Below are 23,656 nucleotides of genomic sequence, written 5' to 3'. Positions count from 1 at the left end.
AAGGCAGGCGAGGCAAAACTTGCAGCTGTGAAGAACAAAAGCGGGAGCTGACATGTGAAAGAAAAGAAAAATGGGGCCTTGCATTCAGTGACAACAAAAAACTCTGCTTTACATACTGCTAACGTGTACAAACAATACAAAGCAAACACATGAATCATCACTCACAGTGTAGTGCTGATATAATATCCCAGTGTGCGACTATTCAGGAGTATGATTTTTCTCCTTCAATGATCCGTACTTTGTCTGTGTAGGTTATGAGACAACTGTGAAAAGGTGTGTCCAATTCAAAAACAGAACTAACATTCAATCAGACTTTAGATTCATGCATTCTAAAAGTAATACATCTTAATTCCTCGAATCATTCCACCAGTCACAGGTTGGACCAATCCCAATCGCCATTTCCGTCACCTCAACCCTCCCATTTTGATGATCGATGTGAGTCATCACATTAACTCTGCAGTCCAGGCCATTTTAATTCATCCATTAAACCAGTGCTCTTGTGTGCCAGTGAATCCTGGAGAAACCTTGTAAAATCATAAAAACTAAATAAAAAAAGCTGATTTAGCACTTGCCAGCAGATAGGACTAAGCGGGCTGATGCTTTTTAATATAGAAATTAAACAGTATCAATCTCATTTGCACAATTTTTTAAGTTTAATCAGACAAATGAGAAAAAATAAACTGGGGCACTGTTCCAGCTTGGATTAAAGGTGGCTTAGACAAAGGTGCACAAACACAGCATTGCAATCCTGAAGTGAAATGACTACAGCATCCACCACAGTGCAGCGGCAAGGTGATCACAACCTTTTGGCCAAACACATCCAAGACCGTGAGCCCATCACCGACAGGTCTGAACTTCTTTATGTTCCGTTAGACCACTTTTTATTTGGACCCTTTGGATACACAAGCATATCTGTGATTTGTTTGCCAGTATTTATAAAATAAATAATCTCCTCTCCACCTTTGCATTGGAGTGATAAACTGTAGCCACTTCAACAGAACATGAAAATAATACATATACACTGACTCACACTGATGGAGAGATCCAAAAACATGTTCTAACCGGTCCTTTATGTCATTATATATATATATATATATATATATATATATATATATATATATATATATATATACACACACACATCAGGAATATTTACTTCTTAAAATGGACTTATGGTGCTTCTATCTGTTGCACAAGAAGAAACATTCTCCCCTACATTCAACCTCCTGAGAGGCAATCATTATCTGCATTGAGTGGAAGAGGTATCGGCTTGTTCAGGTATTTTTTTGTTTGGTTTTATGAATTTTTAAAAAAAGAAAATATATCATGTAAAATATTTGCTGAAATGATAAAATAAAATAAATTGAAATCACAACTCCACATAGTCAGCTGTTATCAACACGAGTGTATCTTGACTAAACCTATTGACTTAATTATTAAAATAATATAATAAAGAGAGTCCAACAACATACAATAATGCTTACAAATCATAACTGGTTATAAAATGACGGGTGGAGTACCACAGGCAGTGTCCGCGGTAAACAGAGCTGGATATTAATATATCCAGAAGACGAAGTTGGACAAAACAACACGTTAGGCAACTTACCATCAACTTGAAAATGCAGTAGCCCGCCAACAAGGATGAACGCTAGCGGACCCATACTAGCATATTAAACATCCAGGGCGGGCGCGCGAGTCTCTTCTTCACTGCAGAACAATATGCCCAAAGACGGGCGCGTCTGCCTCGGCTGTGATAGTTATGGAAAGCTCCTAGTTACTGACAAAAGCCAGTTTAAATGTCCACAAAATCAGAGGATCCATTTCACAGCAGGTCACCCGGAGCTGCTCCGGGTGTTCATATCCAGCACACCCCGAAACCAAACTCTCGGTCTGTGAGTATTATCCCTGCTTGCCCCGTGAGTTCATCCACAATGTGGGCTGTTTCTCCAAGATGACCCACGGCGCCAACTGGAGCGCACAGAGCCCGCGAGAGAAGAAATGAGCAGTACGTCCTCACTGGGGACTCCTCCGCAGGTCCTCTGCTCCCGTGTCACCTTTCAAATCTTCAGCGATGTCTCCGCAGTTCAACACATGGCTCGGCTGAGCCTCGGACTGGAAACCAGTCTTTAACTCCCGCGCATTCCCAAAAAGTTGTTTTATTACAAAGGGAACCAGCTCCCGAAATACCCATGTGGGATAACGTGCTGGAAATGTACAGTCGTACTACAAGTCACTTCAACATCCTCCTTCCCTGTCTCCACTTTGTGTGAGTGTGTGTGTGCGTGTGTGTGTGTGTGTGTGCGTGTGTGTGTGATGTATTTCCACAGCGCGGCCGCTTGGAGCGCACGGTCTACTCTAAGCGCACCCCGCACAGCGCTGCAGCCACACACTGAAGCCACGCACACCGGCGAGGGAAGCACGGACCGGCCAGTGAGGACAGAGTTTTCGACTAGGGATGAAGGACAAGTGGAGGGGAGCTCGGATCTCAGTCCACATCTCTGAAGTTCTGAAGAAATGAAGACTTACTTCTCATTTAAAGCAGAGACGTTTGGAGAGACACACTCAAATCAAAGTAGAAATGTAAGGTTAGTCTCACCTGGCTGTGCTTCAGACATCTTGCATACATGCAAATACCAAACAATGTGAGAACTACACGAATTCATATTAATAAAGTATCCACATAGTGTAACCACCTTACGTAGTAGAGGGAACACACAGCCAACAGGTATAATATGTGTTCACACAAGACCAGGTTTTATGAGGGAAAATCGTTGGGGGGAAAAAATAGAATAATGTAGACCGGCAGTATATGATAAAAAAATGTAATTCACAGTTTCAGAATATGGTAAAAACAAATCAATAGTCTCGGTACATGCAGGCATATTAAAGATGTGTGAAAGGAGACGCTGAATACATGGTCATTGAGATATTGAAGCGGAATTGTAAATATTATCTCTGCCAGAAATCAATGACTGATTGACCGAGCCCCTGCACCGGGAGAGAGGCCGTCTTATGCAAGGCAAAGTATGCAGACAAAGACAGAACACAGCAAGCACACACAAAAAACACTAAAATCCAGTATGTTGCCCATACGATGTGTTTCTACGGACACATTAATGTAAAAGGATTAGGCTCAGATGTCAGGACGCAAGAAATGTTGAGGTTCAAAGATGGATGGAGGTTGAGGGTGGGTGGGGGTGGGTGGTGTATGTGGTCCACATTACTGCCCAGCAACCCTCTTCACGTTGTCTCACTGGTTTATATACAGCGAGCTATGAGATGTGAGCTCCCCCTACTGGTGTCAGTTATAGCCATCGTCTCAACTCCTGGATGGTGTGTAATACTGCTCTATCAAGGTGTCTACAGCAGCACATGTCGCTCCACGAGCAAGATTGTCTGAAGCAGCATGATCGATACATCATGATTGCTCCGTCACATGTATTTTGAATTAAGCAGATTCGATAAATGTCCCGCCAGTGGAGTTCAAACTAATGTAGCCTACAGCAGCACTTCAAGGAGTATGTGCAAGAATATAACGAGTTAATTTTTCCTTAGTCAATGCAAATTGTTGAATTTTTTAAAATCCGAAATACAGAATACAAGTATGCAACATTAAATTCACATTTAAAGAAATGTAAGATCCATGTTACAAGTTGGTCCCTTTGTTTTATTTTTCTCATGACCAGACACAACATGAGCAGGAGCCCCACCTGAAGGGCTCGGATTCCCCATTTTATGATTTACATCAAAGTCAGCCATAGAACAAAGCCCTCAAAACTCACAGTTTGTTCCCTGAAGGTGTCTGTGAACCCCATACTCTCCCAGAGAAAAACACAGAGACTAACACCGGGACAGGATGGCTTTGGCAAAGGGAACTTCTATTGACTTTAATAATAGCTTTGACTGCTCGTGGTTTTTTTCTTCCTTCCGCTTGTTTGTCAAGCTGCATGTTGGAGCTCGCCCTATAAAGGCCTTACTGGGAACTGCAACATGTCTGAAGTTTGTTGTAAGTTTACTCGCTGGCCTGCTCCCATTGCAGGCAGCGCTGTCAGCCGGCCAGACGCAGTGATCTGTCTTCATATTGTAATGTTTGTGAGCTGCATGCAAATGGTGTCTTCTCAGTGCCTCCATGGTGTCCTAGATTCTACCAGATGTGCGCACGCACACACACAGACACACACACCGAGCCAAACGGAAATATATTGTGTCATCACTGTTGCTCGCAAATAAAAGAGAAAAAAGGGGGAATTGGAAAAAGGTAATTTACGAAGAAGAAACGCATGCTTCAAACATAAACAATAGTGTGTGGCTCCATTGATGGAAAAGTAGAGTGTAATTCTGCCCTGCCTTTTATTCCCACTTTCAATCACTGTATTTGTGGCGGAGGGAGGGAAGTGTAGCTCACGGGTTTCTAAATATCAGCTGGAAGTGGATTTATTTTAATTAAACTGGAAGCTGTTTACTCAGGGCAGGGCATGTTAGATAAAACTGAGATGGCGGGGCTAAGCCACGGACTGATAACTCATGGATATAATCATGAAAGCTCATGCTTCATCCCACAGTTGGAAGAATGTCATTGATCTATTATAAGGGTGACATTCACAATATTACTGACAAACATGGGTTTTCTTGGTTGATTACATTTTTCATTTCAAAAGCTGAGAGCATGCAGATGAGATGTAACCACATACAAATACGTATGACATCGCCAAGGGGAAAGCAAAGCAAGGGTTTTGGTTTTGAATGGCTGCATCAACAACAAAAGCCGAGATATTACAAAATATGGAGAAAAACAGTCTCACATGCAGTCTCATGTCGCCTCTTTCCATCCCTGCGAAGACAATTAGATGTTCCCACCAGATGCTGAAATGGGTCATTTGTTTTCACCTAAACTAATCATGCAACAATTATTCTCACATTCTGGTGCAATCACATGTTTTTAACGGAATCAAAACTAATAATCAATCAGATAGTTTCCCATTATTGTCCACAAAACATCTGCTCATTGATGGATCCTGCATGAAGCCACTCATTAGGAAGGTTGTTTCCCACGACCCACATCCATCCTCGTCCACTTCTCCAGTGAAATGACTTCAAGTCATTCAAGTAAACCGCTTAGGACCTTTGTGGCAAAATGAAGTTGAACAATTTCTTCTATTAATATGAATATCGTCTATGAAAAGACAGGAGATAGCGGCAACTTTAAAGGAAGATAAACGTTCAGCGGTTTGTTTAGGATTGATGTGATCACTTTCAAATCTGAAGTGCCACACCCTTTGATCACACCATCCTCTAATGTTTCCTGTTAAGGATTAAGGCGTTTGTATCCAGCGGCTCAGTTTATAGGGCTCCAACATTCACATACAGTGTTGTTGTTTTTCCTGCAGATAAAAGCACAGCTGAGGATCAATAGGGGGTCCCCAAATGGAGAGTGTGATATCTGCGACACAATCAAGAGTGTGTACAATCACAGCACCCACTCTGGGGGTTTGCAGACGCATTCCAGCATCGACATTATAATTGCTTGTAACGAAGGTGCAATTCAAATGCAACTATGGATCAAACGCGGACAGTGACAGAATGTGCGGTTTCGGCGGAGCTGCATCCGTCTGTATGTACGTGTCTGGGGGAGAAGGAGGAAAGTGTTTTTAATTGTGTGCCAGGTCAGAGGTTCAGGTAGCAACATCACTCATGATCAAATCAGAGTGGTATTTGGGGAGCTCTTAGCTGGATATCTTTCATGGCTGAGGATTCCCTTACTGGGTTTGGGTCTCTGTGTGCGGATGATTAGGAGCTGGAGGTTGGAGGAGCCGGTGTGCGGAGGGGTGAGTTGATGTGAGGAGGGGTGATTAATGTAGATGTCAGTAGCGGCCCTCCCTCTTCTGCTGCCTCCCCAGCATCCGTAATGACACCTGGGGAAGGCAGAATGGGTCTACCTGCAGCACAGGCTCCCTCAGCAGGGCATGATTCTTCCCCATGATCCTCCTCTGTCAGCAGTCCTGTCACTGGGCTCGGATCAGGCCCTTATTAATGGGCCTCTATGTCAAACATAGATATTAAGCTGTGCTCTGCTCCGCACTATTCTCGGCTATAACATCCATACAGGCGCGATCATTTCTATACAATACAGTGACAACACGCGCATACACACACACACACACACACACACACACACTCAAAGCATGTTGCAGCACACTCATAACTCACAAACACATCACTACATGCGCTTTAACATTCGCTGAAAAAGTACTTTATTATTTAGCAAGTTTTACAGATTCAGGTCCAGAATGACACAGAATCCATCGATCTATAAGATATCTCTCTTTCCCTCCTCTACTTCCACTCTTTAATACACACAACCAAATTTCACATTTTGCTGAAGAAGTGAAAACCTCTCACTGTGATGTCACTCCACTCAGAGAAAAAAAAGGTTCTATGGCTAGTGCGTTAATGGTTAAAGTATGCGGCAGGCTGAACACCAGTAGACCCAACGTGTTGGCAGAGCCTCAGCAGCTCGGACTGCTTTTGCTATTTAGGCTTGTGGCTTGAATATGATACATAGAATAGAGTGACATTCACAAGAACCCAAGTTCTTGGAGACGTATCACTGCAGAACTGGGTTCATGCAGGGCAATAAAACATTGAATGGAGGTCAGTGCAACATGTGTTAAATCCTGCACTCTGATACTCCCTCAGAGGGGCCGGAGGAGGAGAATGGACGGATGGAGGAAGTATGGAGGACACGACACCTGAGCTCCATGTGGAGAGAGGTTTCTATCAGCGGGACATAACCTCTGTATGGAATGCATCGCCTTGTCTTCCTCTGCGTCCACTGAAAGGCACGGGAAGCCAGATTGGGGCACCGTATCAAATGTTGCAAAACTGGGGATTACTGTCTCGGAATTCTTGCTTTTCACTTTGAGTCCAGCTCTGAGATTTCCCTTTCTTCTCTCTCACTTTCATTCCAAGCAAAGTGCAAAAGCTATCAATATATGATTTTGTTTGCAAATTTAAAAGAACCTGCAGCAACTATGAGGCAATTATATGGGACACAGCAGAGCACATCCATGTGTTTACTTTCTTGAAGAATAAACCTTAAAGCCACTGAAAAACTGATATTGCTGTATTAAATATGCATGACTAAATAAACCGGAATCAAATTAGAAATTCGGAGAAGAAAAACGTGCTCCGATATTAATTTTTTTGTTTAAAACTTAGCTCATCTGTTTCATCGGGACTTTGTGATTGTGGTGTGGCAACATAAGCAAATAACCGGGCGGCTCATTAAATTCAACTGGTGTGCAGTAATACATGACATCAGCTTTGTTTACAACGGAGCTATGCCCACGTGTAAAATAAACTAAACAAATTCTTTGGCAGCACATTTTGTGATGAATGATGCCATAAAGGTATCAGGTTTTCAGGGATTTTACTAGTGAATATACTTGTTTATTAAGAATACGTCAGCAAAATGAGGCAATCCACATAAATATGACAATTCTGCAGGAAAAGAAAATGCTGTGAAACGACATCGGTGCAGCTCTGATGACCGAACAAAAAAACTTCAAAGACTTCATATAGAAGATGAACTTTTACATTAAGTCCTGCATGCAGGTGGTATGATCAGCATGTTCTCTATGAACAAAACTTCCAAATGTCAACAGAGAATCCATAAAGTACACTATGTGATAGTTCAGTTGCAGGGAATCCAAAGTCAACCTTACGGGATGACTTGTCTCCTTCCTTAATTTATTTTTTATATTAATGTCAACCTCTCTTTACCTCCCGCTCTAATTAGTTATTCCAGAACACAACCACATTCCAGTCATTTATGGAATTTCCCAGTCGTAGGTGAATAACAGCCCACTCCCAAAAGGCCTTGAGAGCTCTGGCTAATTAGCTGGCCTACTTTTTCCTGAACATAGTCGCTTATTCTGGCTCTGTGGAAACTCATCGCAACTGTCCTCCCCCACCCCCACCGAAGGCAGACCTTGATAACAGGGTGCTCGTCACTCTCATGACACAACACGGGAAACAGCTTAGTCCAGTGAGCGATGGGCAGCAGCTGCTAATGAGAGAAGTGAATACTTAAGCTTTGACTAGTCAGAAGGGAGGACAAGAGCTTCTGAAGTATCTCTCCAACCTCCTTATCAGTGAGGACACCATCCTTCTCTCTCCAGTTATTGTCATCCTCCTCCTACTTTCAAAACTGATAAGACTGACTTCATATTTGCCATGAGGACAGCCACGTTGTCTCCTATATAACAACGGTCTCTATTAAAATGGGAAGTTGTTTATTTTCACGACCCTTACAGGAAATTCTGAAAAAGTCACAGCTGGTCTCATAAACACTCAGGTAACCAAAACAAATGGATTTATTTCAGCGATCCACATCATGTATTCACAGTAATTTCACTTTCCCTCATTAAAAACATTATTGCAAAGAATTGCCTCGTCTCCCGTAGACTTGGCACGGGCATCCTCAATCAAGAAAAACAACTTTATATGTGCTGTTGGGGGGAATACACTTTACAAGACAGGAAGCACAACACATTTAAATGTCTGTGAGATGGATTGTGGAATAATGAATACCATTATAAACCGGTTGAGTTTCCCACATTTATTCAATTTATTTGAGGGAACAATTTAAAACAATAAATATGTATTCAATGAGAGGAGAAGAGATTATATTGTGAAAAGGGTCCTTCTTTGAGGAAGCACAGTGGGTAATTAAACATCCTTTTGTAGTGGTGACATGTGATCAATAAACAGTATTTAAGAATTGCTACATTATCCAAAAGTTATGCAATGTATTATCCGAGCTATACCAGTAGTTCAAATTACATTATGCTCCAAGCTCCACAAAGGTAGCATCTTTCTCCAAGTGTTCATAGAATTAATTGCATTTTGTTTTATATTTGATGGCAACATATTGGAGAGATGCTCAGTTTTATTCTGCTCGCAATCTTTATATCAGGAATGAAACTTGATCATTGCAAATTCAGACAGTGTTTGAATTTGAATTTGAATGTACTTACTTCAGAGTACTAAGAGTCACATGATGGAGAATCAGGGTGAAAGTAAGGTTGTTGGTGCAATCTTAAATTAAGATTAAAGAATTCATCAGAATAAAAAAACTCCTCTTGTCATACTAAATAATTATTTTTCAATACATGATTTTCTCTCAACCCAGTCTGCTAGAGTGTAAACTTGACCACTCAACAATATATTGTACTCAATGCAGCTAAAAGCCATTTTCAGGGAATATGAATGTGTATAAATAGTTTTAAATAAAACTCAGCTTTTTGCACACAGTAAGGATAACACTCAAACTATTTACCCCATTATACTCTCAACTATGCACTCAATTCTGGAACAGAGCCCCAAATCCTCCCCTCACCATTTCTCTCGTCCCTCTGAAGCCTGTTCAATCTCCCCGTCCTCTGTAAACGGGCTGTAATCATGGCGAGAAAAACGACATTACCCCCGTATGTCCTTTAAATTGTCTGCTTTGCTCCTCGCCGTCAGTCATGTGTTTAAAGGGGGAAAACCATTAATCTCAATATTTTGATTTGGTAACCCTGTTCCCTGGGACAATGTGAACATCTGTTGTCGCCTATTGCCAGAAGTGAAAATGTGCTGCATGCGTTGTTCCGCGATGTCGTGTACAGCTCCAACCCCACGACCCAGAATGACTTGCTATATGAAGAAGTATGCTCACATTGTATTATCAAGTTCATTCGATTACATCTAATCTTCTCTGTGAGTTTACCAAAGCAGCTTGACTACATGTTGAAACGACAAATCGGAATTCTAGAACCTCTAAAAGCAGTGGCTCTCATATATCAATACCTTTTGGACTGATCGTAACCACTGCACTGAATAAAACACATGGACTCTAAAAGTATTCCACTTAAACAGACAGACCGGCCCGGCCCCGTATGCTGAGTGCTATCGACAGAATCAATTGAAGGCAACGCTCATCAGAGGTTCAAACTCAATTGCCCCCCAAAATGGAATGTGATTTAGAGCCTTAGGTCAGAGTCGATCCCAAATGACACATTAGGGCTCGCCTACCCCGTGCTTGACCAGGGACACCATGACCCTGTTGGGGGAGAAAAAACATCCAGACACTGGGGGGGGGGTTCCCCCGAGCACCATAACCGCCACAACTGCCTCAATGTCACCAACTTGAGGGGAGTGATGGCGTGACACAGATGACGCTGGCTGGACACGACCACACTGGTTGATCATTTTATTTCCGCTTAAACTTTCACACTCACTTACAGGGACACTATGAATGCTTAAAAGCAGCAGGCGAAGAAGATACTCGACTAAATGTTAGAATATAGTGAATGCAGGAGCCCTTCACTGAAGGAGGGATTGATTTGTAAATGACAAGAGGCTGCAGCTCAGCTGTATCATTCAGGCTAAGCTCCCCTCAAACCAATACATTGTGATAAAACAATGGAAGAAGTGGATTTCACAGTGAGCAAGTACCCACCACTCACTGCTAACCTGTGACCTCTTTCCGGGTTTGCTAACCGTCTCCCACAAATAATTCTAACCCTGCTCAGCTGATCCTCACAGGCCCTTCAGGCTCTAATGAAACTGGGCCGGTGCATCTGACATTTCCATCCCCAAGGGCCGAGCCTCGTGCGGTCGCAGCCTCGTACCCTGGTCTTGCCACTTCACACTAATTGCTGCCTACTAAGCAAGCACCACAGCAACAAATCCAGTTAACGACAGCGGCATATTGATCGCTGTCAGGGAGGCAGCACCCCTGTCCCCAGGTATGGGAGGAGGTGCACAGTGGCTTTTACAACCTGAGGGATGGCCTGCACCCAATAAAGAGCAGGTCCCTGAGACAAAATAAAAACCAAAAGAGGGTCAGAGTGATACAATTACCGCTCGCCAGCTCTGACCCTAACTGTAGATGAACAATAGACTGCAGGATGATGGTGGGGGTGGGGGGCAGAGAAGAGGGGGCCTTCATTATAGAGGTAGGCCAGGAAACCTGTTCAATTTTCTCCATTAATGAGTGCTGAAGAAGCACTTTCACGCTGTCCCAACAGAGCCATTACAGGCCTAGTCTGAGCACCGAAGGAGACTTCGCACCGTGCCTCACATGCTCCAGCAACACTGGCACATAAAGATAAACAGATCTGAAAGCTGTGAATATGCAAAGGCTGCAGCCTATGATTTCATGATGGTATCAATACAAAAACGCTGCATTGGGACTTAAGATGATTTATGGTTCCATGGTGTGTTCATCATAATTTCACTTTATTTATGGTGGTTTCTTGTATTTAAAATATTGTAAACAACTCAACATGTTATACAATGTGTGCTGACTGGTGTTTGGGTGTTTTTTTGCAGCAAACAGGGTGCCTAATTGTAAAAGTAAAGAAAGCATATTAATCAAACTACTCATTTACATACTAAAATAGCACAGAGAAAAGGCAATGCTGCGTTTTCCTCCAATTTATTAGTCTGGCAGAGCACAGTAAAAGGGGATAGAATGAGGCCAAACAATGGGAAGCTCAGTGAGACTGCTTTCCAGCTTAAATCTAACATCCATCAAAGATATCATTTTTCACAGATATGCGTCGTACATCAACTGGAGCAGGTAAACATCAAAGTTGTAAGCAATCATCAAAGAGCATTTTGGCACATTTCATAATCGGTTTTAATGCGGCACTAAATTACTGTTTTCTGTTGCCTTTGTTGTCTAATCTGGGTACTTTCAACTCACAGCGATTCCTACCGTCTCGCCCTCCAAGAATAGCTCTTTCTCCAGTTCTGAGCTTTTTTATCCAGCCGCATTAAAAAGTCTGCCTCAAACATTTGTTCTACTTACTATAGTGACTGAATCCACATTTTCTTGTTATGTGTACATTATATTCGTATTCCCATCAGCTGTTGATTTATCATGTCAGACTGCAGTAGTATCTGTTCAGTGAACACAGTGTACACACCATTGTTTAAATTGTCCGACAAGTGTAAATTGCTCAAAATGGGACCAATTAATAGATGATACATTTACTATTTTCATTGGCAATGTCTCGGCAATGTAGATTGTGTGAGCAGTGCAAAGTAAATTACTTCTAGAGAAAGTGTACACACAAAACTACAAGAGGGCCACATCTGGACTCATACAATTAGATGCTGATTCCTGTGGATAACTCTCTGTTGCTGCAACACAAACCAGACGACTCGGCAACAATAGGTTTCTGGCACCATCTCTTTGTGTCTCTCTGTGTAACAACTTGCCCCTCCCTTCATAGTGCTGACCCACAACAAGTCTTGAATGCTCTGGCACGAGCGCTTCTGGGCTGCCCGCTGATTTTTCTTGGCATGAAGAGACGGCCATAAAAGTTGAGTGATATTAAATGTACGTTTGGCAAAGTGGTTGGTTCCTGATTTGGCAGCTGCATCAAAGACACTTCTTTCAGCATCATAGCCACGCCCCTGCTCACATGTCCTTTCCATTTCCAGAGATACATGGCACGTGTAAACATGATTGAAAGCTAAAACTCTTTTCTCTTATCAACTCATTGACTTTGTACACACTGTATCAATGCTGACTTGAAAGAGCAGACAATATCACCTAAATGTCATAAAGTTGGAACATCAATAAAGACATGATGCAATAAAGGCTGAATAATAAATAAACAGTGATGATAGGAGACATGCGTGTGCCTCTCTTTCATCTTTTAATTATTATAAGATATATAAAAGAGAGGACGAAAATGGTGGCAGACAAAAACACTGTCAGGACAGAGTATATAGATTTAAATGACACATTAAGTGGGAAGCAGCAATTAGGAGGCAGGATGTATCAGAGCACTGCTAATTATGTTATATTGGGTACAACATAGAGACAGAACACTTTTCTACATTTTCCTTTGTTGACTTAATGGAAATGAGTTTAATTATTTGTTCAACATTTGGATGGAAACATCCAGCAACTGCTCTGGAGGTTTGTATGGTTTGTCAGGCACCTTCAGCAGCAACAATGTGTGTCGGCATTCAAGATGGCAATTGTAGCCGAAAGGGCACACGTCTGCATCTATGGTACGTGTATTCAAATTCATTCACATTTGTTATGAAGTATATCTGTGTTTGTGTTTGGGTTAATGTAATGCACTGGTTGGTACGATGATGCATCTCTTCCCTTGTTTTGATTTACAGTGAACACAAAATGGAAACAGAGGCACGGACATGTGACAATGTTACAATACACAGCCATACATTATAAATGCATTCCCTGCAGTGTGACTCATAACTTCAGTATTAAAGTAAAAATCCCAATGCAGTCATATGGGAGTGAGTAAGTTCTGCAGTTAGACTGTGACTCAAATAACCCACTTTAAAAAAGTATCAAAAAGGAAATTGGCTGCTCAGGACTCATGACTTATGAGGGTGTTGCCACTGTTGCTGTGGCCGATGAACATAATGAGTGTATGGGCATGCAGCCTTGGCTCAATAACATCATTCAGATTTTACAACACTGCTGTGCGGTGCTGCTGGCCTTGACACTTTACTGTGTGCCATTAAGGTGTAACACATTAAATGGAAAAGGTCATCTCTGCTCTCAAAGCGCGAGGTTACCTTTACAACAGGAAGAGAGACAAAGACAGAAGAGAGGGTCGGCGGTGATAGCAAACATCTTTGTTTGCTGCCGTTGAGTACAAAAAGATGGACAGGTTGAAAGACAAGAAGCATCTTCACAGCATAATAATATTGGAATATATATTCATTCCTGTTGTTGGGGTTTTTCCGTCTCTTGGAAGTATTTTGTATTGATATTTATTGCGGCTGTATTTGGAGGAGAGCCGATATAATTGGTTTTGTGTTCCTTATTGTGCTCTATAAAGTGGAACGTCTATGTCCATAGAGTCTCTGGTCTCTGTTATATTACAGCAGATCGCAATTGTACTTGCACTATCTTCAGGATCAAAAAGAGGACATCAGAGAAAACAAAAGGCGGATGTGTGGGTCAAAAGGGATTGCAACAATTTAAACATGGTCGGCAGTTTCAGCTGAGCCGAATGATTTCTGCGAGACAGTGTCATCCAAACAGCTCACAGAAAAAGGACCAGTTTTAATAAGGCCCCTTCTTCTGAAACGACCTATTGATTTTCACTGGCAGGTTGTGGGGCAGTGACCTGCTCTGGTTCCCGGCTCCCACAAAAGCCAAATTGAGCCATTTAGAACACGGGTCTGTCTTTAGAGACTCCGACTCAGCACCGAATCCCCAAGCCAATTTATTTCTATCAGGTGGAACTTTTTTCCGGGAGCTGCTAAATTTGACCACAATGGACCTGCTGCTGAAGATCCTGACACTTTCCTTCTTCCTTCAATCAGCCTCTTCTGAGTTTGGGTATCACCGACAATTCAATATTAAACTTTTAACTTTGACCCAACGTTGCAGCAACGTGCACCGCTGCAATAACACTTTATTTTATTTTTTAAATACAATGGAGTATTGTTGCCGTCAAAAAGTTGGAAGAAGACTGTTTCGCTGCTCCAGCTACACTCACAGCAAACTGTCAAGTCATTCGGCCCTCTGTAGCTGAAATGCACTGACCGGTTGACAGAAAGCAGAGAGAATACTATGTGACACGGACATGACAAAGAATGCACACGCCACTCATACACCAGCACGCACGCACACACGCACATACACACACACACACACACACACACACACACACACCTTGCATGTCACATATCAGTGATAATTAGACATGGGGGGGGTGAAGAGTCATTGATTAGTTTTGGATCCTGTTTGGTCAGAATGTTTCATTTACTGTTCCCCCCAACATGTCACCGTTCGCTAATGATGATGCATTTCTGAGCTTTGCAAAACTATGTCATGTGTATGTTTTAATTCTGTCGACTCTGGTTACAGGTGGCAGGTTGAAATGCACTGCAGCTTGGGCTAACTGGTGTATGTTTAATAAAGACTTTGGTATGTAATGGGGGTAATTCCGACAACCTGAATGTATTATGTGCCGTGGATTTTCAAATGCCTCCATACTTCTGATGTGTTACCTGTTTATTTTTTGAGGAAACTAACTACCTGCACATGTATATAGAGTCACTGCTCTTGACACATGATCCTCTAACTGAAGCAGAGGGCTGGTCAGAAAGAGTCAGAGTCCAGATCTCACACACTATTTATTTCTCCCTCCTGGTGAACAACAATTAACAGGATGCCATGGACCACTCTGCTGACAGAAAGAACAAATAAAGAACAAATAAAGGGTACATAGGGCATTGGTGAATCTAGTTATACATTTGAATCCTGTTCAAATAAGGATGAACATCAATACGAGTTCTGATAAGTATGCCAATAGGCAGTCGTAATATCACGGCAATCCTAATGATTCCCATCCCTTGTGCTAAGAGCTGCAAACGACAGCTGCGGCCATTATTAAGTTCATGGATCTGTGTAAAACAGCCAGCTGTGGCAATTGTCTGTACTCATGAAGATAAGAGTTGCATCAAGTGCAGCTGAAGCTAAAGCTACTGTTGAGTAATTATACAAGGCAACAACTTGTTCACATGTCACCACAAGTGTGCCACGAAGGTTTATTCCATCCCGAGAGGCTCATATTCAGCTGTCTCCGTATGCTACATTGAGTACATTCCATATCGCCGGAGCGTAGTGTAACAGTGTGGGTGCTGTGAGAGAAAATCGAAGCAGCATTCTTTCGAAAACCTGCTCAGGGATCACATACAAGCACATAACATGCTTTCCTTCAGAGTGAACTCTTGCTGAGAGAGCAGAAAAAGATGAAAGGAATCGGAGAAACTGTCACATAAATGATCTGACCGGAGAAATGCATGTCATTTTCACCCATCAAAGCTCGGAAAGAAATACAAATATGTTTTTGATTTTTTTTTAAAAGCCATGAATGGAAAGTGTAAATCAGGTCAAAAGAAGGTTAATGCAAGTGCTATAGGTCACTTAAGTTACAGCGCACAAGAGGATCAGAAAAAACAAACATGAAACAGTGCTCAAAGGCAGATTGAGAAAAACGGATATGGAAGTAGGAGAGGGGGGGGGGGGGAAGAACATTCAAGGTCACCCTTGCTCTTTCCCCTCGCGGCTGCAGAACATTTCAGTGTACAGTGATGCGCACATTCATAGCTCAAACCAATTTTACCAGAGAAATCAATATGGCTGAAATATTGGGCTTTTATGAGTTGCTACATTCTGCTGGGGGCCGTGTGAGCTAATGTGTTCAGCTAGATTCGATTTAAACAGCCCGGATAGTGAGATGGGGTGAAACTAACTTACAAGAGAGGAACAACAAAATCACAAAGGCAATGATACAGTATTAATTATTATTATTATTATTACTATTGAGTGTTACATCAATACAGTCTTGGAGATCATCTGCATAACATCTAACGGTGGCATAATGCACAATGTGTTGCTATTCGTAGTTGAACCTATTTGATTTCAGTGTGCAAGGATTGTGTGTCCATGTTAAAGTGGTGGTGTTTAAAGCCTATAAGCAAAACATCCATTATGTTATTCATATTTGATGTTGTTTAATTAGTTAAAGACAAGGCCGATATTTCCTTTTCCTATTCATTATTTATTGAACTCTTGTTTCGCATGTGTCAGCATTGCGCTGCAAGGGTGTGCTTAATGATTTGTTTGCTGTATTCTTCTATTAAAGATAAATAAATAAGCCATGCAACATTGTATTATAATAGTGCATCCCTGCTCAAATATATCTGTAATAAATCCGGTCTCTTTGGGCCGTTGAATGTGGTGCAGGTGTTTTTTGTGGTTTCTGACAGCAGCTTCTTTGAGACCATGTAAAGTCTCAAAGGTGTTAAAAAGAACATCATGTCGGCGACGCTGCCGCAGAGCCGCCGCTCAAGCAAATGTCTGAAAAGAGCAGCTGAGGAAGCCATTACACAGCCATAGTGCCACTGGGGCCCCGTGGCAGGGCTACAGTCATTAATGCCCTCAATTTGCTTTAATGGCTTTCTCAATCCCGGCTCTCAATTCCATTCGACCCCACGCCAGACTGTATTTCATCTCCTCTCACTGCCGGTAATTAATCCATTCATCTCTAAAAGATCCGATCAATGTTGTCTGGAATGAGAGCTGCCACGCGTTGGGAATAGTTCAGGGGAAAACATGGAGAGTGTTTTGGTCAACCAATGTTTGTAACTGGACTGAAAATGAAACGAGTGGTGAAATACAACTGTAAATATTGGAGATTTGTAACTGCTTAAAAGTAACACGTTTACTATATAACATCCATACATTTGGACATAAACCCTTCAGCACTTCAAAACATATCTTAACTTCCACAGTGAGCCATTACAAAGCTCATTAGGATCGTACAGCGAACATTCCTACTGGAGAGGATTTTTCAATTCCAGTCCCATCATATTACTTTTTCAAGCTAAATATCATGCACAGTATATATAAAAATCCATTTCCAATTTGTTTATTCTAAGGGGAAGAGATATTGTGCTGGGGGAGTATTCCACATGAAGCCAGATCCAGTTACCATCATATCTATCACAGTGGTTTGCTGAAAGGAGAGCAGCATGTTCTAAGTACATGTTTGGGTTGTAATTGATTCATTTTGGGTACAAAATGGAAAGGCACAACATGATCATGGATGTGTTTGTGTGTGTCCCAGTGGAAGCGTGTGTTGTCATGATTCAGAATAGCTGGATGACAATCAGCCACTACAGGCCCTCCCACTGACCCCACGACAAAATCCCCCTCCTGATTCTAGCCTGGGATCAATAAGTAATTTTTTGGAGCTGATTAGTTTGCAGCAGGAAGGTGGTCACTGTCTGATCTGTCCTAAGGATATAATCAAGCACTAAAAAGTGGAAGTACTGCAACTGTAATGTGAGCAGGGATGGCCGTCGCAGTATGTTGTGGTACATGTTTAATTGTAGATGGTGATTACGAACCATAATGCACAAAAAAACAGTTGAACTGACTTGGAATAGATTACTTTTCACCATGGGAGAAAAAGCACTCACAAAGAGGAATACATTTTGTTTTGTAAATGGCGTTAACCGAAAGGAGAATAAAAAAATGAAAGGAAATAAGTGGACGGAAGTGACGGCTACAGAGAAGGCTGATTGAAGCTTTTATCCCTGAGAGGTCGACCCTGACACCTACGAAATGAGCAGAAATTTGTGCCTCAAATTAATTTTCACTTCTCTTTGGAGGGAGCATGCCGAACATTTTTTGAATAAGCAGACTCTTTCAGTAAAACTGCTCCATCACTCTTCAGAGTGATGCAATAATTACGGTCACTCGTTAGAGATGGGTCTCATACTGGTGTTTAGGTTTACAGAATATGGAACGTCACAATATTTATAACCATATACTGAAGTACAACTTTAGGTACAGCAAAAAAAAAGAAAGGTTTGATCAGGAAATAGGGTAGTCTGAATTGTATGTTAGAGCAGCAGCATATAGCAATATAGAAATATACCAGTGGTGGGCCATCAGGGCCAGCAAGGCCTTCTCTGCTGGCCTAAACATCATCAGAATATAATTTTTTTTATTTATAAATGTTCCCACAAATATGTATTAAATTATTCCCCAGAGTAAGAGTTATACTCTTCATTTCATAGCTTTCCTCTTGGTTGCACTGCTTCCAGCCACAGGTTGAGATTTGGAGGGCTGGTCTTTATGTTAGATCTTTTATCCAATCATATTCAGCCATCGTGTGTTGCCAGGGGGCTAAAATCTGCCCTTAGGCCTTCAGAATCAACATTGCGGGCGCTGGTAGCTTAAACATTGAATCGGGTCAAAATGACCCGAAGGCAACACAAGGGTTAAAGTGAATGGGAATGACAATTTTGTGTCAACCAATCAGCTTTAGAGTTGGCTCCTGAAGGCCGGAACCGGCACAGGAGCCAGCTAGCAGGCGTAGTGCGTGCACGTCTTTTGATTGGATTACCCACGCCCCAGGCCCATGGCACGCCACTGAAATATACTAATATTCAGGGAAGAATATTTACTTCTGTTTTTTTAATTTTGTTTACAAAACTACATTTATATTTCTAAGAGAAAAGAAAGCAACCATTTCCTTAAAAAAACCTCCAAAGGAGAAGGTGTAGTTCTGAGTATCAGCTGTGGTCTGATATTCCTCATTTACTGTAAAGGTAGCAAAAGAGTTATCAACCCATGTTAAAAAGCAAGCCAGCTATCTGTACAGACATGTATGTACTACATCTGTCCTTGGAAACGGCTGCAATTATATGAAGGAGATGCAACACACACACACACACACAAGTATCCCTTTAAAAGGCCAGTGAATCTCCTCTACTGGGTGCCATGAACTCTGAGTGTTATGGTCTCTGAGCGAAAGCGACACAGCGATTCTAAAAGAAACCAGACGCACGGATTATTTGAGAGGCTGAAAACCCATTAATACTGAGGGTTTTAAAGTCCGACATTCAAAATCTATCTAAGTATTGAACTTCTAGGACCTCGGACCGGGGATTGCTGCACATGTTCCCTCCACACTGTTGATCTCCTCTCCCTGGAGTCCCATGCTGGTGATCATAAATCGGTTGTGTGTTTAATGGAGAGGTGACCAAGGCGGTCGCTCTGCTTCTCATATTCTACCTAAAATGCACCCCATATGATTTACAATGGGACCATTAAAATGAGGTCTGGGGAAAAAAATCTGAGAACATGGTGTAAGTCAACCTGTTTGGTGTACCTTTCCTCCTTCTATGTCCTCACTCTACACACATACACAAGTGGCTCATTCTTTCAGCTCAAATTATAGGCTCGTTTAAACAGAGATAAAATAAAAAAGGTCTGAACAATCTAGAAGTTGTACAGCATGTGAAAAAAAGAGAAAATGTTTAAATGTTTCGTAGGTTTTACATGTTTGAAAATTATTTTACCTAGTCATGTCTGATATGTAATGTCAATATCCAATGTTTGATTTATCTTATTTTCAGTCACAACAGAGAAAGAGAGGAAAGGGTCTGTGGTAGATTTTAAAACACAGTGATTACAAAGAGAAAAGCAACTAGCAACATGTGCCCTCTACTGGATTTTGAAAGTAATGTTAAAAAGGAGGCCAGAGTAGACCTCAATTTACAGATGGTAAGATATTACTACGCTTTATTATCTCCGTTTCAATAGATAATTAGCTATTTAAGGTAAAGTCTGTTCAAAATATGTTCCTTAAAGTGACTACATCTGAGAAAAATTAATATGATCGAGGAAAACAATAGACAGGAAGCCCCATAGTTCCATTGCAATTGTTATCTTAATAAAGACAAATGGCCAGCCCTTTTTTTTGACAAAACAATCACACATGATCAACCGCAATAACAAAGAGACCAGGCACCAAAAAGTCCCATTATATCACTTCCAAATCAATATCAACTTAAATCAATAAACAAGTGAATGTGCTGTCCATATTGCCATACATTACTTCTCAGAAATCTGATGCAAATCACAGTTGTTTGTTATTGTCAATAGCAATTAATCCCCATGAAGCACCTGTACCCATTAATGAATTTACCATTTTAACAATTTCACTTTGGTTTTTCCATCTTTTAGGTCCATTACAGATCCACACTTTATTAAAAAAACCTTTAATAACAGCTAAACGAGATGGTGAATTGACTAAATGAGAACATCATGAAGATTAGCGTAATCTCTCTGTCCAAAGATGACTCTGATGCTGCAGTCAAATGAAATGACATCCAGAATGTCCAAACTGAATTAAAGACAATCTTTACAATCACCCCGACTTCAATTTTGTTTTACATCTTCTCCACAAACATAACTGAAAAATGCACAGTCAAGGAAAAACGTGCTCCAAATCAGTCCTCATTAAATTTGATGATATATAAACTGAAATATGTTGTCTACTACGTCATGCAGTATGTTAGTCACTGGCATGCAGGTGCAGTCTGTGCAAGTACACAACACCTGCATAAGAAGAGGCAATAATGATAGCGTTCTACTTCTTAAAATACTTTAATGGCCAGAAAGCAGAGTATTTCACCTCTTCTCCTCTGGCACTCGTATCGTGTGAATTGTCCAACGCTGAACTGTAACACAAGCCACAAGCCTTGTAGCAAATTACAGTACAAGGCCACATCTAAGCACCCATTCAGAGCTTCAGTGTAGCTGTTGGCCAGTGGCGGCTGGTGAATTTTTTTTGGGGGGGGGGCGCAGTTTAAATAGCATTCAACAATGAGATGAAAAGAGGTTTTGAGTAGAATATTGTAAAAAACAAAGCTTTATTTCAAGAACACAGCGTGCTCAACACTGTCCAACAACAACTATCAACACACTGTAACTTTGGGCATGAGAGGTTAAGAGCAGCTTTAAGGAACATTGGGCTGGGTTTCAGAGGTTTGCAAAATAAAAGAGTTTCACCCTCACATGAAAGAGGTTCAGAGCAGAATAGAGTCAGAAAGAGATCACATGTTACATTGGGTGACAGAGCAGACCCACTACTGTAAAGACAAGTAGCCTCCTCTCTTTAAAGTGGGCAAACGTCTCAATAACTCTAATAAGACAGGGTTAGCTTCATGCTGTTAGCGAGTTAGCTTCATGCTCTTAGCTAGATAACTGCGGCAAGATTCGTGCTTTACACTTGTCTGCAGCTCTTTAGATCCCTCACCCCGTTGTAGTCCAGAGAGTTTCAGTCCCAGGACTTTGGAACAACAGACAGGAGAAACTAAACAGTGCATTACTCACTGAGCACCAGCTGACAGCTCGTTAGCTACCTGCTCGCGTAGCTCCGCTGAGGGAACGCCGGTCTCTGATCTGCCGAATAGTCCAATCACGTGAAATAATAAAACGATGTCATTGGCCAATGAGCGCACATTTTTGCGACCCAAGATTCACGTTTCATCCGCCAATGAGAATCAGAATCAGAATCAGAAACAGGTTTATTGCCAAAGAATGAATGTTTTCACAAACAAACGAGGAATTTTTTTTGGTGGAAGGTGCAACATTTGGACATGACAAACAACAATCAACGCAAGGAGGGAGGAGGAGTGGGAGGAAGAGGGAGGAGGAGGAAGAGGAAGGAGCGGGAAGAAGGAGGAGAGAGGAAGGTGGAAGAAGAGGTGGTAGTCCTGGGGTGACAGTCAGTCAGTCCCGGGTCCATTGATGAGCCCGACCGCCGTCGGGAAAAAGCTATTGGTGTGGCGGGAGGTCGTGGTCATGATGGACGCAGCCTCCTCCCGAGGGAGGGACTCGAACAGGAGTGTCCAGGGTGGGAGGGTCGGCGACAATCTTTCTGGCCCGCTTCAGTGACCTGGAAGTGAACAGGACCTGGAGGAAGGCAGATTGCAGCCGATAACCCTCTCGGCCGAGCGGATGATGCTCTGCAGCCCGCGCTTGTCTTTGGCTGGGGCTGGAGGGTGCCAGGCGGTGATGGAGGAGCAGATGATGGACTCAACGATGGCCGTGTAGAACTGTACCATCATCTTCCCTGGCAGGTTGAATTTCCTCAGCTGCCTCAGGAAGAACATCCTCTGCTGGGCCTTCTTGGAGATGGAGCCGATGTTCAGCTCCCACTTGAGGTCCTGGGAGATGATGGAGCCCAGGAAGCGGTAGGACTCCACAGCGTCGACGCGGGAGTCACACAGGATGAGAGGGCGGGTGGGGCTGCATTCCTCCTGAAATCCACAACCATCTCCACTGTCTTCAGGCGTTGAGCTCCAGGTTGTTCTGGCTGCACCAGGTCACCAGGTGGTCAGTCTCCCACCTGTAGGCGGTCTCGTCCCGCCAGAGATGAGTCCAATGAGGGTGGTGTCATCCATGAACTTTAGGAGCTTGACGGACTGGTGACTGGAGGTGCAGCTGTTGGTGTACAGGGAGAACAGCAGAGGAGAGAACACAGCCTTGGGGAACCCGTGCTGGTGGTCCGGGAGCCTGAGACGTGTTTCCCCAGCCTCACGTGCTGCTTCCTGTCGGTCAGGAAGTCTGTGATCCACCTGCAGGTGGAGTCGGGCACGTGCAGCTGGGAGAGCTTGTCCTGCAACAGGGACGGGATGATGGAATTGAAGGCAGAGCTGAAGTCCACAAACAGGATCCTGGCGTAGGTTCCTCGGGAGTCCAGATGCTGGAGGATGTAGTGAAGGGCCATGTTGACTGCATCGTCTGCAGACCTGTTGGCTCTGTAGGCGAACTGCAGGGGTCCAGGAGTGGGTCGGTGATGGTCTTGAGGTGTGACAGGACCAAGCGTTCAAGGACTTCATGACCACAGAGGTCAGGCGCGGGCCTGTAGTCATTGAGTCCTGTGATCTTGGGTTTTGGGGACGGGGATGATGGTGGAGGCCTTGAAGCAGGCTGGAACGTGGCATGTCTCCAGGAGGTGTTGAAGATGTCGGTGAACACGGAGACAGCTGGTCCGCACAGTGCTTCAGGGTGGAGGGAGGCGGAGTCCGGGCCCGCTGCTTCTTGGGGTTCTGCTTTTAAACAGCCTGTTGACTGCTCTCCAGGATGACGAGGCGTCGCTGAGTTGATGGAGGGTGCTCCAAGGTGTGAGCCCCTGATGGGCTGGGGAGGGTGGGCTGATGGTCTGTGGCTTGTTGGTGGGGCTGTGGGGATGGTCTCAGGACTGCTCCATTGTCTTTCAAAGCGGCAGTAGAACTC

At 42.8% G+C, this 23,656-nt stretch overlaps 1 protein-coding gene across 8 annotated transcripts in view; it reads right to left on the bottom strand.

Moving 5' to 3' along the window:
- Positions 1-2,234, bottom strand: part of robo2 (roundabout, axon guidance receptor, homolog 2 (Drosophila)) — a 159,517-nt gene extending 157,283 nt beyond the window's left edge. For all 8 annotated transcript variants that reach the window (XM_056440409.1, XM_056440411.1, XM_056440415.1 and 5 more), the window contains exon 1: positions 1,607-2,234. In XM_056440409.1, the coding sequence (XP_056296384.1) occupies positions 1,607-1,661 (55 nt within the window). In that variant the 5' untranslated portion in view covers positions 1,662-2,234. The remainder of the gene's footprint in view (positions 1-1,606) is intronic.
- Between the last annotated feature and the right edge of the window lie 21,422 nt (positions 2,235-23,656).

This window comes from Pseudoliparis swirei, chromosome 20 (assembly GCF_029220125.1).
Source record: "Pseudoliparis swirei isolate HS2019 ecotype Mariana Trench chromosome 20, NWPU_hadal_v1, whole genome shotgun sequence".
Taxonomy (NCBI): Eukaryota; Metazoa; Chordata; class Actinopteri; order Perciformes; family Liparidae; genus Pseudoliparis; species Pseudoliparis swirei.
Note: the sequence above shows the minus strand (reverse complement) of the source record. Positions and strands in the feature narration are given on the sequence as shown.